General features: G+C 38.7%; 2 protein-coding genes and 1 long non-coding RNA gene across 6 annotated transcripts in view; all 3 read left to right on the forward strand.

Moving 5' to 3' along the window:
* Window positions 1-5607, forward strand: part of LOC125019931 (H-2 class I histocompatibility antigen, Q10 alpha chain-like) — an 85116-nt gene extending 79509 nt beyond the window's left edge. Inside the window, exons 4-6 of the mRNA XM_047605079.1 lie at window positions 4546-4830; window positions 4955-5077; window positions 5496-5607. Of these exons, the coding sequence (XP_047461035.1) occupies window positions 4546-4830; window positions 4955-5077; window positions 5496-5542 (455 nt within the window). The 3' untranslated portion in view covers window positions 5543-5607. The remainder of the gene's footprint in view (window positions 1-4545; window positions 4831-4954; window positions 5078-5495) is intronic.
* Window positions 1-14689, forward strand: part of LOC125019923 — a 268060-nt gene that overhangs the window by 227235 nt on the left and 26136 nt on the right. The gene's annotated exons all lie outside the window — the stretch shown is intronic.
* Window positions 6274-9760, forward strand: LOC125019945. Of its 3 annotated transcripts, none has more exons than XR_007114149.1 (5): window positions 6274-6441; window positions 6551-6600; window positions 7389-7417; window positions 8463-8556; window positions 8704-9760. It is a non-coding gene; the product is annotated as an uncharacterized LOC125019945 (long non-coding RNA). The 3 variants fall into 3 exon arrangements; XR_007114148.1 differs by having other exon boundaries at window positions 8674-9693; XR_007114147.1 differs by having other exon boundaries at window positions 8463-9693.

Raw genomic sequence — 14689 nt, forward strand, 5'->3', positions numbered from 1 at the left:
CCGAAACAAAAATCTCCACCTCAGGTACGTCCTCTCTGTCCTTTCTGTCCTTCCTGTTGTGAATGTTGTGTGTGTGTTGGTGTCTGTGCAGGACTGATTTAAAACATGTGGCTGATGTTATTCTGAATAATGAGGAAATGTTTCTGACACAATTAAATGTTGTCTCTGTTCATGTTATTTACATTAAGATAAACTAAAAAGATGACAGACCAACTCTCATTATGCTGTAGCAAACAACTGAAACTGGACTGATGGAGTTCATTATGAGGATGTCAGTGTTATAAACTGATCATATGTGGTGACATTGGTCTGTATCATGCTGCTACGTAGCCTCCCTCCAAACATCACCTCATCTTTTCTGCTTCCAGCTAAAACTGAGGTGGAGATGTTTACAGAGATCGTTCATGTTGGTACAGAGACTGATAATCACAGGAAGTTGGTGTGTAGAGCCACAGGCTTCATCACATCAGACATCATCCTGAACATCAAGAAGAATCTCTGTGTTCTGACTAAAGAGGACGGAGTGAATACTACAGGAGTTAAACAATATGGTGACACCTACTGGAGAATAGACTATGTGATTATTTTAAAGTCTGAAGTGTCTAATTACAGCTGTGAAGTCGTTCATGCTGCATCCAGGTTTCGTGTTGAGAAGGTTTGGGGTAAGAAAGTTTTTCTAGTTTTCATCATTTGTCGTAGTTTTCTTTTCTTTTCTAATGTAGTTTGTCCATCAGATTAATAGTTTTCTGGTCTGAAAATCCATTTTGTGAAGTTGTTTAAAGGTTTTCTCAGTGAATAAGTGAGTGAAGTGGAGTCATTGATGGATCAAGAACTGACTCCTGATGGACTCCATGAGGTTTTATCTCCTAGAGACAGAAGAGTCTAATCTCTCAGTCTCAGTCCATCCCTCATCAAACACATTCAAACTATACATGTTAATAAAGTCACAACTGAGGAGATTTTCACTCTGATACAAGGACCATAGTTGAGATTTCTTTGAATCTTGTCATTTATTTTCATGTTGGTATTGTTGTAGTTCCACTTGTGACTTTAACAGAAACTTTGTAGTAAAATAATGTGAATGTTTCTGTGTTTTAGATCCTGACTCTGTTGGAGGACGGATCATTTCATCTAAGTTCATAGACACAAGTAAGACATGAGGATATATTTAATTATTCTAATAATTATAATTATTTTCAGTGGTGTGGTTTCCTTCTGAAATGTGCTGCAGTGTCTAGTTGAGATCCGGGGTTAGTGAATTCTGGGTTGGGTTGGGTTCAGTTTTAGTCTGTGCAGTGAAACATTCATGTAGAAAGTGACTTCATTCATCTCTAGATGTTTCTTTGTCAGACACACTGACCTGTGTCTTTAGCTTCTGGTGAATCCTCAGTGAAACGAGAGAAGAAGCTTAAACATCTGATGACCTCCGTGTTTTATTATGACCTGTACTAATCTACTCTGATGTTGACTCCTGCAGACAGTGGCAACGATGAGGCTGAGAATTCCTGAACAGAAATGATTCCAGCAAACGTCTGAAGTCTCCAGAAATACTTCATCAGAAACATCAGGTCCATCCATCAGTGAGAAGGTGCTGAACCCCTCTGCTGCTTTACGCTTCACTCCACCACATGTCAGAGGGCAGTTTTACTTTAGAAAGCGTTCGTTACTTTAGTAAATTATGATGGATAATTGATATGTCAGTATTTAATCCAGCTCCACATTTGCAGATAAACCCTTAAATACTTGGTCTAATAATTTCATCGTCTAAATAGGTGAATGGGTCAGAGACAATTGCACTGGATTAGTATCATCACAGGACATACGTGTTACCAGATATATGGTCATTTGCTGTGTCAGTTTTACTTTTAGTTAGTTTTACAGACACAGACTCACAGACACTCTCCAGCATTATTAGAAATCACTACAGGTCCCAGATCAAACTAGTCCCGTGTGAATAAGCACTTATCTTCTTCTGTATATGTGACGCTGTGGCCTTCATTTCCTCAAAACCTAAAAATAGCCACATGAACCACACCCCCATTTAATTATGTAAATCCAGAAACGCTGCTGTAGACGCTGATCAGCTGTTACCACAAACATTCAGTTACAAGGAACTCACAGTACAGGGTGGTGTTAAGCTCACTGAGTAGAGCACTTTTTTACTTTTACTTTTTTACTTCTCATTTTAACTGTTGTTATGAAAGTTGATGACACTCCATATTTCCATTTTCTGACTGTTTATAAGTTGTTGATGTTTGAGGGTCTGATGCATTAATTAGTGTAGTAGAGAGTGTAACAGGAGGGGGCTCTGGTGTTGGTGCAGGTGGTTGAGGATGTTAGAGACCCACTCAGACTCTTTGTGGTCCGTCCCTGAGGAAACTGGACCCAGTGGATGAGAAGTTGGAGGAGTTGAGTTCCAGGGTTTTAGGAGGTAGTGAAGGAGGCCACAGCATCCTCAGCCCCCAACACTGCTCCCTGTGGACAAACCATGTATAACCTGTTATATCTGAAGATCTATTTTTATATTTGCTTGATGTTTTTCTTTTTTATCTCTTGTGTATGTTTGGACTGTCTAATACTACAACACTGCACATGTCTGCTTTTATTGCTGTGTTTTATTGTTAATTTAATTATACTTTATGACTAAAAAATGTTACAAAATGAGAGTCTGTCATTGAGATTAAACTCAACACGTCTCTTCTTCTGCGTCCTCCTCGTCTTCATCTGTACTTTCTGGTTCCTGTGTGAGTTTAATAGATGACAGAATAAACTGAGCTCCAGTTTCTGTCACTTTTCACCAGAACCAAACTGTGAATCCTCTGAGGAGAGTCTGTCTGTTCAGTCCTCATTAAGATCAGTTCAACAGTCCAGAGTCTCTTCAGGAACAATCCAGACGCCTTCACTTGATCCACGTTTTCCTGTAGATTCAACTTTTAAATAATCAGTTTTAAAACTCATGACTTTTAAAAGCAGGTTGATGAAAATCACAAACTGAAGTGAGTGGAGAATCTTCAGAACTCTTCTGGTCTGATCTACATGAGGAGCTGAAATACACCAGGTCTGTAGAGTCGTTCTCTTTAATAATCATAAACGCTGATGTTTTTATTAAAGAAGCTGAATTTCCTGGTGTGACCTGAATGCACCATCAGCTGTATAATAACTGATAGATTGAGGAAGGAAGCAGACGATACAGAAGAAGAAGAAGAATCCTGTTGGTCTCTCAGCTGTAGAAACATAGAGTTTGTTTTATTGTTTAAAATGTTTCGGGTCTCAGTTTTCATCCTCCTCGGACCGATGGTGACATGTGGTGAGTTAAGAGATGAATTTAATTTATACGCATCACTAACTCTACAACCAAAGAGCGACAGAATATAATAAATTAGATGATGTTGTTCAGGTACAGATGTACGACTTTAACACGTTTTAAATGTCAAGAGAAAATTGTCTTTAAATGTATGTGTTTGTGTCTTTTTTTAACTATTTTGTGAAAACTCTTCATGTGACTGAAATGATGCAGGAAGGAAACGACTTCCACAGAGTAAAAATAGATGATCTGTGGTTCATCCTACAGTTTTACAGAAGTGAAGTTTGTTTTAGTCACAAGTTTTCATGCATGTAGAGTCAGACCTGCAGATCTATAATTAATGGATGAAATCGTGTCACATTTAGTTCTTCATGCAGATTTTATTATATTATAAATCAGGAGGAACTTTGTGTGATTCTCAGAGAAACATTCCCTCACGTACATCTACACGGCCCTCTCCAAACCTGTGGGACTCCAGGGCATCCACGAGTTCACAGCCATGGGTCTGCTGGACGGCCACATGATCGACTACTACGACAGTGAGCATCAGACCAAAGTTCCCAAACAGCCCTGGATGGAAGAGCGACTTTCTAAAGAGTACTGGGACAAAGGAACACAGTCCCGCCGGAGCAAGCAGCAGTGGTTCAAGGTCAACATCGACATCCTGATGAAACGGATGAGACAGAATGACCCCGGGTAAGATCCACCGCTCTGTAAAACTCCTCAAACACATTTCACTCAGGACCTTTTAGATATGAGCTTTGTTTGGTTCCAGACGTCCATGTTCTCCAGTGGATGCACGGCTGTGAAGGTGTGGAAGGAACTGACGGCTCTCTACAGTTCCAGCGTGGTATGGACATGTACAACTATGATGGAAACGACTTCCTGTCCTTCGATGATGCCAACGCAGTCTGGTCGCCCCGACTGATGCAGCTGTCCCCACCAAGAGGAAGTGGGATGAAGTCCAGGTCCTGAAAGAATACACCAAAGGCTACCTGGAGAACGAGTGCATGGACTGGCTGGGGAAGTTCTGGAGTTACGGCGAAAATCAGACAAGAAAAGCCTGTATGTAAAGCATGAAATTATTTTATATTCATTATTATATTAGTGGAGATGATGTTTGATGCATGAAGTCAACAGGTTAAATCTGATAAACTGAGCGATATAAATAATTAGTACCATGTTAAATGAAGCATGTGATTCTCTCCCTCCAAACATCACCTCATCTTTTCTGTTTCCAGCTCCTCCTGAAGTGTTTGTGTTTGTGAGAAACGCCAAAGTTGAGACCAACGTCATCTTGATGTGTCTGGCCACAGGCTTCTACCCAAAAGACATCGTCCTCAATATCAAGAGGAACAGCCGTATTCTAACCAGAGAGGACGGAGTGGTGACCTCAGGAGTTCGTCCAAATGAAGACGACACCTTCCAGAGAAGAGACTCTGTGGAGATTAAAGCATCAGACACGTCTCATTACAGCTGTGAAGTCATTCATGCTGCATCTGGTATGAATGTGAAGAATTCCTGGGGTAAGAAGGATTTTGCAAAAACCACTAAGACTCCAGATTTTGTGGCACTTATTAAAATTGTAATCTACTGCAAATATACTGTATAGATTGAATGTTGTGAAGCTAAATATCGTCTGTGTTTCAGATGTGTTTCCTCCCAGCTCTGAGGGGATTCCTCTAACTGGGGTTGTGGTGAGGACTTCCGTTGTGGTCGGGCTCGTGATCGTCAGCGCACTCCTTCTGATATTTTGCAAGAGAAAGACGACCAGTAGGTTTTCATAACTTAATCTCAATCATTGTTTAGAATAAAAAAACCTCTCAATGCTTTTCACCTGATTCCGTTGCAGTGAGATTTCCTCCTGAAACTTTGCCTTTTTAAATACTGACCCGGCCTTTATGTTTCATTAATGTTCTTGCCTATTTGAATCCTGCACTTCTGAACCATTGTTCGTCCCATCATAGACCACCTGCGTTTTTATTTAGTCCCTAAAAACACAAACAAAAAACACAACACGTGAAATGCTAGAAACTGCAGAACCACACATTTCCACTAGAGGCTTCTTCTGAAATACGCGTTTAAAATGATTACAGCCTGGTGGTCGTTGGAGGAACTGTCATTTTTTTTTTGTGGCGTGTTTAAAGTAATGAAACAAATAACTGCAAATAACTGTGATTTGTCCTTGCAGTTAATGAACCAGAAGACCCCAGCCTCAACTACGATGATGTTCTGTGAAGTTAAACCTCCAAGTTGAAATACAACTTCTCTTTACTTCAATATACATCATAGATTTATGTTTTTTCACACCTCCTATATAACAGTAATAATTATTATTTCTTTAATAATCTGTCTGTATTTTCAAAGTAAAAATAAATATTTTTATTTTTTGATATTCATATACAAAGTATGTAAATGTATGCCTATGCTGTTTTTATTTTACTAGATTTTTTAGCTATTATATTATTATTATATTACATTTTATATTATAATATTTTATTTTACAATATTTTTACTTATAATTTAATCTCATTTTATTTTACGAGAATTAATTTTTATTTATTTTATTTCACTATATTTTAGCTATGCTTTGTTTTAGTCGATTTTTACGTAAATTTTATTTTATTTTATCTTTTGTTTTTACTTCTCAATAGTGTTTTTTTTTTTTGTCTAAACAGCTAAAATAACAAAATGTTGAATACAAAAAAAATAAAAAATAAATAAATAAAAATTAAATGACTGAACAGATAGATTTCTTTAACTTGTATGTAACTTGTTGTTTTGGTCCTTGTTGACGCTCATTACGCCATGACGTCACTAGGCGGCGGCAGGACCCTCCGGTTTGAAAGTAAACCGACCGCAGTGTCGGAGCGGAGCCATCAGATTATCAGTTTTTGGGCGTGTTTGACTTCGAGCTCGGCCTCAGCTCACTGACCCACACGGCGCTTCGCCTCACAACACCCGGGGCTGTTTCTTCCTCCGTGTTCTGCTGTTTGTTTCTGCCTTTAGCTGGTTGCTAACGTAGCTTTTAAGCCAACAGTGAAAACCGTTAGCTTGTCCGTGCGCCGCCGTTGCCATGGTGACGCTTCGAGGCAGAGGCGACGCGGGCTCCGACAGGGACCCGGAGAAGGAGCACGGTGAGCCGGCCTGAAGGGCCCGCACGGTCCGCTGGGGCTCCGAAACAAAGTTAGCTCCTTAGACTTAGCTTCAGTGCATCCGTTGAGTTTCATGTGTCATGTTTCTCAGGGATTTAACGAAGAGGAGGAGGATGTGAAACCAAGGACCATCATCATCAGGTGTTTTATTTCTTACAGCTGAAATATTTCGTCCGTTATCTAATTAATTTATTAATAAGAAATTTGAAAATTCAAGGTTATTGTTTATTATATTTCTTTTTCAGACTGTGCCTAATATGTGTATATTTACCTCAAGACAGATGCACTATTTCAGTAAAAGCACCAGAAATTAAATCAAAATGTTTGTTTTAAAAATAATTATGAAAAATACAAAAAAAAAAAAAAATAGAAATTCTGAATTCTGCTCCAGTAAATTTGAATTAATATGTAATTAATTCAGTTAAAATGTAGATTTCTTGTGTTTTGTTTTACAAGGTGTGTGTATATTTACATAGATACAGAACCCTGTATCCCTTTTAAACTCACGTTTTGTATCTGTCTATACATATATATATATATATATATACACATAGGTTTATTGTGTTTTATGTGTATTTACTTAAAGACAGATCCACTGTGGTGTCAATGAAATGGCTACAACATAATATTATGAGTAAAGTCCTGCTCCAGTAAAAATAAAAGCATTAATGATCACATATTAATTCATTAATTCTTACTCAGTTGTGTTTTAACAGTATTTTTCTGCATTACTGGTTTAAATATGGCCCATTAGAAAGTCACATGTTTCCTGTAATTAATCTCCATATTATTATCTGATGTGTAGTGGAGTAACACATGCAAAGCTTCCATATTAAATCCAAAAGTAAATACACAAACTGAACTTGAATACGTTGTTGTGTTGTTCTCTGTTCGTGTTCATCATGCTGATGTTTGTTTTGTGTTGGTAGGAAATCTCAGAGGCTCCAGACTCCTCCAGGTAAGACGCCGACATTAAATGGGCCGTACCAGGGTGAACTAACGTCAGCAACAACCAATGGGTGCAGCTCATCCAGTTGATTGACAGATGACAGAGTTCACCATAGATGGATGAAAACAAAACAAAAACAGATTCAGGGCTACGTTTGGAGTGTGTGCGCTGGTGTTTGGAGGTGGAGTCGTAGCCCTGCTGGCTCTGCAACGAGCATGTACAAACTGGGAAACGATTTTCACGCCATGACAGCGCCTCTAAAGTGAAACCAAAGCAAGTAGAGCTCCCCCTGTTGGCTGACTCCACCCCCTACATGTTAGTGGGCGGGACTCGAGCCAAACTGAAAACAAATTATTATCTTTCACAGATAGTTTCTGTATTTTTAAGTAGATAACGTAACGCTGACGTATGTTCAACTGTCCATTAAACTGTGGGAAGTTTCGTTTTACTTTTTGACTCTTTAAAAAGAGGATACGACATCACAGTGATTGGCTGTTGCCCATGACGGCCGCTCTGCGCGGCAACAGTAGGGTGACCGTGGCAACCAGGGACTGGACCGTCACCTAGAGACCACTGTTGCTATGCAACTGGCCAAACATCACCTTGGACACTATTTTGCCAACTACTTTTTGTATATTTTCATATTAATATCGTATATTAATGCTAATTCTGTCCTTTTTTAAAATTTTTATTTTATTTTTACTTAGTCTCATTTTATTTATCTTTCTTGTGGTTTTGTGAGTGTTTACTTTTGTGTGCGACAAAGCTGTTTGTGACAAAGTAATTTCCCTCGTGGATCATTAAAGTCTAAGTCTAAGACACTTCGACCATATTAGGAAAAAACTCCAGCCAGAGGCTGATGTGGTTTGATGTCACCACTACAAGCTCCACCCTCAGTGATAAACACAGTTCAGTTAGTAGTTTATTGATGTATTCATTCATTCATTCATTCATTCTCAGCCCTCTGGAGGTTCGCAGAGGGCGTGTTTGCTGCGTCAGGTGTTTGTTTACACCTTACAGGTGTCCCTAATAAAGCCAGGTCATGTGCTTGCAGGTGTCAGGAGGAGTGGTCTGAGGAGGAGCTCCAGGCCGACCAAACCCATCAGGAGATACCAGGCCCCCAACATGACCAACGGCTTCAGCATCAAGTGAGACCACGTTAAAAACACCAACTTTAAGAGTCTGGATCTGACTCCATTCAGTCTGAACATTAGAGACTTCACGTCTGTTTTTCCATGCACATCATTTTGATTTGTCCTTTTTAGACCTGGATTAAAGACTCAATTCTTCTGCAGAAAGTTTTCCAGGTTTTGAGAATTGTGGATGAGAAGTTGGAGGAGTTGAGTTCCAGGGTTTTAGGAGGGAGTGAAGGAGGCCACAGCATCCTCAGCCCCCAACACTGCTCCCTGTGGACAAACCATGTATAAGCTGTTATATCTGAAGCTCTGATTTTATATTTGCTTGGTGTATTTATTTATTTTTTTTTATCTCTTGTGTATGTTTGAACTGTCTAATACTACAACACTGTAAATATCTGCTTTTATTACTGTATATGGGGTTCTACTGCTTGGAACCCATTGTTTTTCTACGTTTTTCTACGTTTTCTTATTATTACATTTTTTTTCCATGTTTTGTTATTATTACGTTTTTTTCTACGTTTTCTTGTTATTATTCCGTCTTTTGCCATAAGTTGGATACCGGCCGATAGTTATTAAAATTGTTTGGGTTCTTCTTCAGAAGGGGCCTCACCAGCGCCGCCTTAAAGGAGGCAGGAAGACGCCTGTAATTCACCATATATAGCAGCTGTTCCTCAAATAATCCATAACATGTTTTAAAGGACAGTGGGAGTTGGGTCTAATAGGGAGGTTGTGGGCTTCACTTGGGAGAAAACTCCACCAAGTGTCCTCACGTCAACCAGGACAAAACTCTCCAGTGTTTCCTCGCGTAAAATCAATGATCCAGGTGCGTCAATGGTTAAAATCTGTTGAATCTGTCGGTGAAAGACTCGATGAATGTCATTGATTTTACCAGTGAAGTGGTCTGCTAAGTCCTCACAAAGGGCATCACTCGGTATCCTTGATGATCTGTTAAAATCTTTTTGTTTGTTAGACGGTCTATTGTGGAGAAGAGGAATTCGGGGTCGTTTTTATGGTTTGTGATTAGTTTGTGGAAGTGGGAGATTCTTTCCTGTTTGACTCTGTTACTGTAATATTTCATAATGAAGCTTTGTTTTTCTCCATCTCCTTGTCTTTATTTCCTTTGAGATTAAACTCAACACGTCTCTTCTTCTGCGTCCTCCTCGTCTTCATCTGTACTTTCTGGTTCTGGTTAATAAATGACAGAATAAACTGAGCTCCAGTTTCTGTCACTGTTTCATCTCCTCACAGAAGTTAGACAAGCTTTTCTAAAAGTTTAACGCGACTGTCAAAAAAACTAACAAACAGCACGAAGTCTGGAAATAAAAAAAACTGCTTTCATGTCAGTATCTGTATCTTTACTCCTCTCTATCTCAGCCAACAAGGAGCCATTTTTAAAAGAATAATAACCAGGTGTAGACTGAGAGTAAACCACGTTTCTCAGCTTTTCCACAGAGTTCATGACATAATGAACCTCAGACATGTTTGTTTTTCTGTGAGATGCAGAGAGAGGAACAGCTGACGTGATGAAACCGTTCAGTGTCGTCACCAGAAAACATGAGGCAAAAACAACTCAGTTCAGAGACGCCGTTTATTCACAGTAGGTCACTTACAAAAAGAGAACGGATAGAACAGTTGACCTCGATGTTTTACTGTAATTAAGTGGCTATAAATGTATAAATATCTCACATTGATCACAGACAGATGTTTTTGCGCCACCTGTAGGTGAAATTCATACTGACCCAGTAGCAGCAACATTAACAATGTAAAAAGTCTTTTAACTACTCACATTAAATACTGAAAAATAAAAACAATAAAATAAAATAAAATAAACACAAACATGTGTGGATCAATATCTGTTTATTTTAACTGATTATTTTTGTATTTTAAAAATACAGAAACAATCTGGATAATCAACGAAAAAGACTGCGATTTTACATGTCAAATGTATTTTACAAATATTTGTCTTTTATTTAATGGAATAAACTGTAAAATTAAACAAAACTTAAAAAAATAATTTAAAATTACTGAGAAATTAATAGTAAAATAACTATTTAACACTGTAGGCTATTGTGTGTATATATATATACAATCCAATGTAAATCACATCGTCTTGAATTATTTCACAGCATGTCCGAACAAAACACGTGTAATCAGGAGACATTTTACTGCTGCAACGTCTCCCTGCACAAACACAAAACACAAAAACGTGAACGCGACATGTCATTCGAGCGCGTGCTTTGAAAAGCGCGAGTCCCGTTTGGATTTGTCGACAGAAACGGTTGGAAGAGAAGAAGAAGAAGAAGAAGAAGAAGAAGAAGAAGAAGAAGAAGAAGAAGAAGAAGAAGAAGAAGAAGAAGAAGAAGAAGAAGAAGAAGACATGCCATTGGCTGCTGGGACACTGAACATCCGTCTTTGACGTTACGCTTAACAAGGTCAACAACCACCACGCGGCTGTTCCCATTTGGTCACAGAAACTTGGAGAAAACAGCAGCTAATGTCGAGGCTGGAGGAAGGACGAAGGCAGAAGGCAAGTATCAAACTGAAGCTTAGTAGTATTAGCTTTATTTACCACCATGCCTCTGACTTTACTCAGTCGGCAAAACCAATCCGCTAGCATGTCGTCAATTGAAATGTTAGCTAACTATGATGACAAAAGTATGGCCGGCGGCGACGTCTGCCAGTGTTAGTCATAGATATATATCTATGAGTGTTAGTAGTCAGCCAGACCAACCACTTTTTATTTTATTTACGCTAACGTTAGCTTAGCACTTAACACTTAACGTTTACTTTTGTGAACTGACTGACACAGGCGGAGAGAAAGAGGAACAACATTTGTTTAGAGCTGCAACAATGAACAATAATCGATTATTAACTCTCTTCTACATTTTCACAAATTTTTTGGCCATAACTTTTACTGCGTGTCTTGAAATGCATGATTTCTGGCTAGGATAGGAAGCTGGATTTTATTGAACGTGTCAAAATGTCAAAGTCTTCTTTCCACGCAGACTGCTCCTACTCCTCCACATGCAGGTGTCGCTAATAAGCCATTTTTAAGTGGATTTTCTTCCAAAGAAGAGAGAACAAATGTTTTATAAATGATACTGAGATTTGGTTATGGTTTCTTTCAACCAGTTACTTTTTCTTAAAACTAATATTTTCATCTTCCTCTTGCCTCTCACAAATATAGGAGGAGCGACCTACTCTGCCTTTTTCAAGGTTTTTCAAATTTTAATTTTGGTGCAACACTAGTCAATGGTCAACATGAAATTCAAAACAATACTGAAAAATGATTTTTTGACATTGATTTTGGCAAATTTCATGAGTCATCATTTTTTTTCTTTCTCTCTGCAGATAAGTGGTGAGAGTTGATTTCATGGCATAATCTTGTGGTTAAGAACTCCACTCCTTTCCATGCTGAACTGTACAGTGAAGCAGTGCGCTCCGCAGTAAGAGAAACCTTAGTCAAAGACAATGTTGAGCAGCTACCGAGATGCAGTTGAAAGGCACTCAGTACAAAAAGGGTGTTTCTGAGTTTAAACCAAGGTGAGGCACTTGAATTCAGACAGATTCAGCTCATGCTTGTGATGCAGGACCAGCACGTATACTTTATTGTTACACCTCATGATGTGTCCTATGTGCCAGCGTTTGCATTGTATGAAATGAAACAAGCATGAAATGTTGGAAGCCTGAGCAGAAACTAGATTATTACCATTTGCATGTGTACAAGCTTTGTGGGACAAGAGTAATTTCACTGAAGCATAGCATTGTTGACTCAGAGTCATCTGGAGTTTGAAAGATTAAAATCTGACAGTAACAGTATTTTTCATCCCTTCTAGTCCTCCTAGTCATGGATGCAGAGAGTCCGCTTCTGTCTTTCATTAAATCAGTGCCTAAACTGAGACCCTGAGCCTTTGCTGGAGCATCTGCAATGTTTAGGAGTTGAGGACCTGAGCTACCTGCAGGAGAGTGACCTCCTTTCTGTCCTCAGACCAGTTGAAGCCATGAAACGACTGTCACTTCTCAAAAAGACATGTATGTATTTCAGTTTGTACAGAATAAACTTTCACATTAAAAAAAATGTGCATAGTCAAAATCTACTTATTAGGTCCACCTGTACTAATCAATGCAGTCCAATACAGCAGTTCTACTATGAATTATACTTCAAAGAATCTTCTCTTCATTTTTGTTGATGTTTTGAAAAAGGTGATGACTATACACTTCACCTTGTTCATCACTGATTTCATAGTGGGTCTTAGTGGTGGTGTATTACATTATATTGAGAAAGGAACAGTTTAAAATATATTAATGGCTACTGAGGATAGAATTATGTTATGTAATAATATACCCACATTGAGCTATGTGATGTCTGTGTTTAAATATTACTACTATCTGTCCTTTAATAAGGCCAACAACATGTCTTGGACAGTCCTCCAAGCAGCCAGAGCAACCAACAGTTGAGCAGAGCCAGTGCCAGTACAAGTCCAGTAACACAGTCTGACCAGATGCCCCTCTCTGGTGAGTACATGCATCTGTTGCACACAATTACTCTTTTGGGTTAGATGGGCTGAAAAATAACATAATCTACCTGTAACTTAGTGTAATATCAAAATCAGCAGCAGTGAATTGACAGTGTGCTTATAAATCAGTATCATCAGTTGGGTCTATCTTCTCTAGATTCTGATTCAGTAGCAAATGACACACAACTAATGATGGGATGGGATTATGGGATGAACACAGGATACTTTATCACAATGTACAGAAAAAAAATGACTTTTGTATCCAGCAGTAGCAATAATTCCCCCCAACAGCAATATGTTGTTCATTTAGTTCCCATGTATAGTCAGTCTGGTGTGTATTTTCTTTGTAGTGTGTTATGTTGAGATCTTGCAAGCTTGTCTGTCCCAAAGCAACGGTGTCTTGTCTACAGTGGGACTCGTGAGACTCCTGTGGTGTTGGAAAAGGCTGTATCTTCTTGCACCTTTATCCTGGTCCTGCCTCTTAAACTGTTATTAGCTGTTATTATTTAATAAAAGCTAATGTTTTCTGTCTTCTCTTCGGGTGGTTACAGCTCAGAAACTGCAACTTCACTACGATCAACAAGTAGTTCAAGTATGGACACCACACCTTGTCAACTGTATAGAGCAGGGGTCGGCAAACCTGCGGCTCCGGAGCCGCATGCAGCTCTTTCGTTCCTCTGTTGCTCGTTCCTCGTTCACTTTTTCACGCTAACTAACTGCCTCAGAATAGCGGCAACTAGTCACTCATCAGTGAACGAGGGAGAGTTACACAACAACTGAATGACACTGAATGCCACACCACACTCACGGTTGTAACATCAACCAAAAAAACTCTGAACTCCCACAGTGCATTGCAGCTCATTTACTAGTTGCTGTCGAGTATTTAATTCAAATGTATTTTTATTTTAGTGCGTTAGTTATTTAAATATAATTCTAAATTTGAATTGATGGTGATCTTTTAACATTAAAATAAAATGTATTTCATTTTTTGTTGCACAAAATATACGCCACAACTGTTGACGTGCGACACCCACCGGCAGGTCCAGCCCGCTATTTATTGAACTTTTCGACCCCAGGTAAGCCAACCACGGATAAATCCCCGTTATGTATGCATAATACAATTTCGTTTTCTCTGTGGCAGTTATTTCATTTCCTAAATGCAACACACTATGGGCCTAGCATAGAGGTGAAAAGGATATATGCAGTGTTATCTTCATTTTAGATGTCAAAGGGGTTTTGTGGCTCCCAGTGTTTTCTTTCAAAATGGCTCTTTGAGTGTTGAGTGTTGCCGACCCCTGGCATAGAGTATGGATTCATTTCCAGTGACGTTTCACCAAGTTTCTAATCAGTGTTGTGGATGTATGGTGACTTGTATGATAATTGGTAACTCAAATATTTATTTTATTTTTTTTTTTTTTTACTTTTTTCTTTCATTACCAGTTCAGTTGAATTTTGTTTTTTTTGTTTGTTTTGTTTTCGTTTCAGAACCAGTCATTTTAATTGAATAGATTTTTGAATATTGCTGTAATAATGGTTACCTGCTACAGTTGAATAAAAATATGGAGAATGGGAAATTGTAGCTGTTCTTGTTCAGCTTGGTCTCATTTTTTCTCATGTTTTGAAAA

The sequence above is a fragment of the Mugil cephalus genome, chromosome 14, assembly GCF_022458985.1.
Source record: "Mugil cephalus isolate CIBA_MC_2020 chromosome 14, CIBA_Mcephalus_1.1, whole genome shotgun sequence".
NCBI lineage: Eukaryota > Metazoa > Chordata > Actinopteri > Mugiliformes > Mugilidae > Mugil > Mugil cephalus.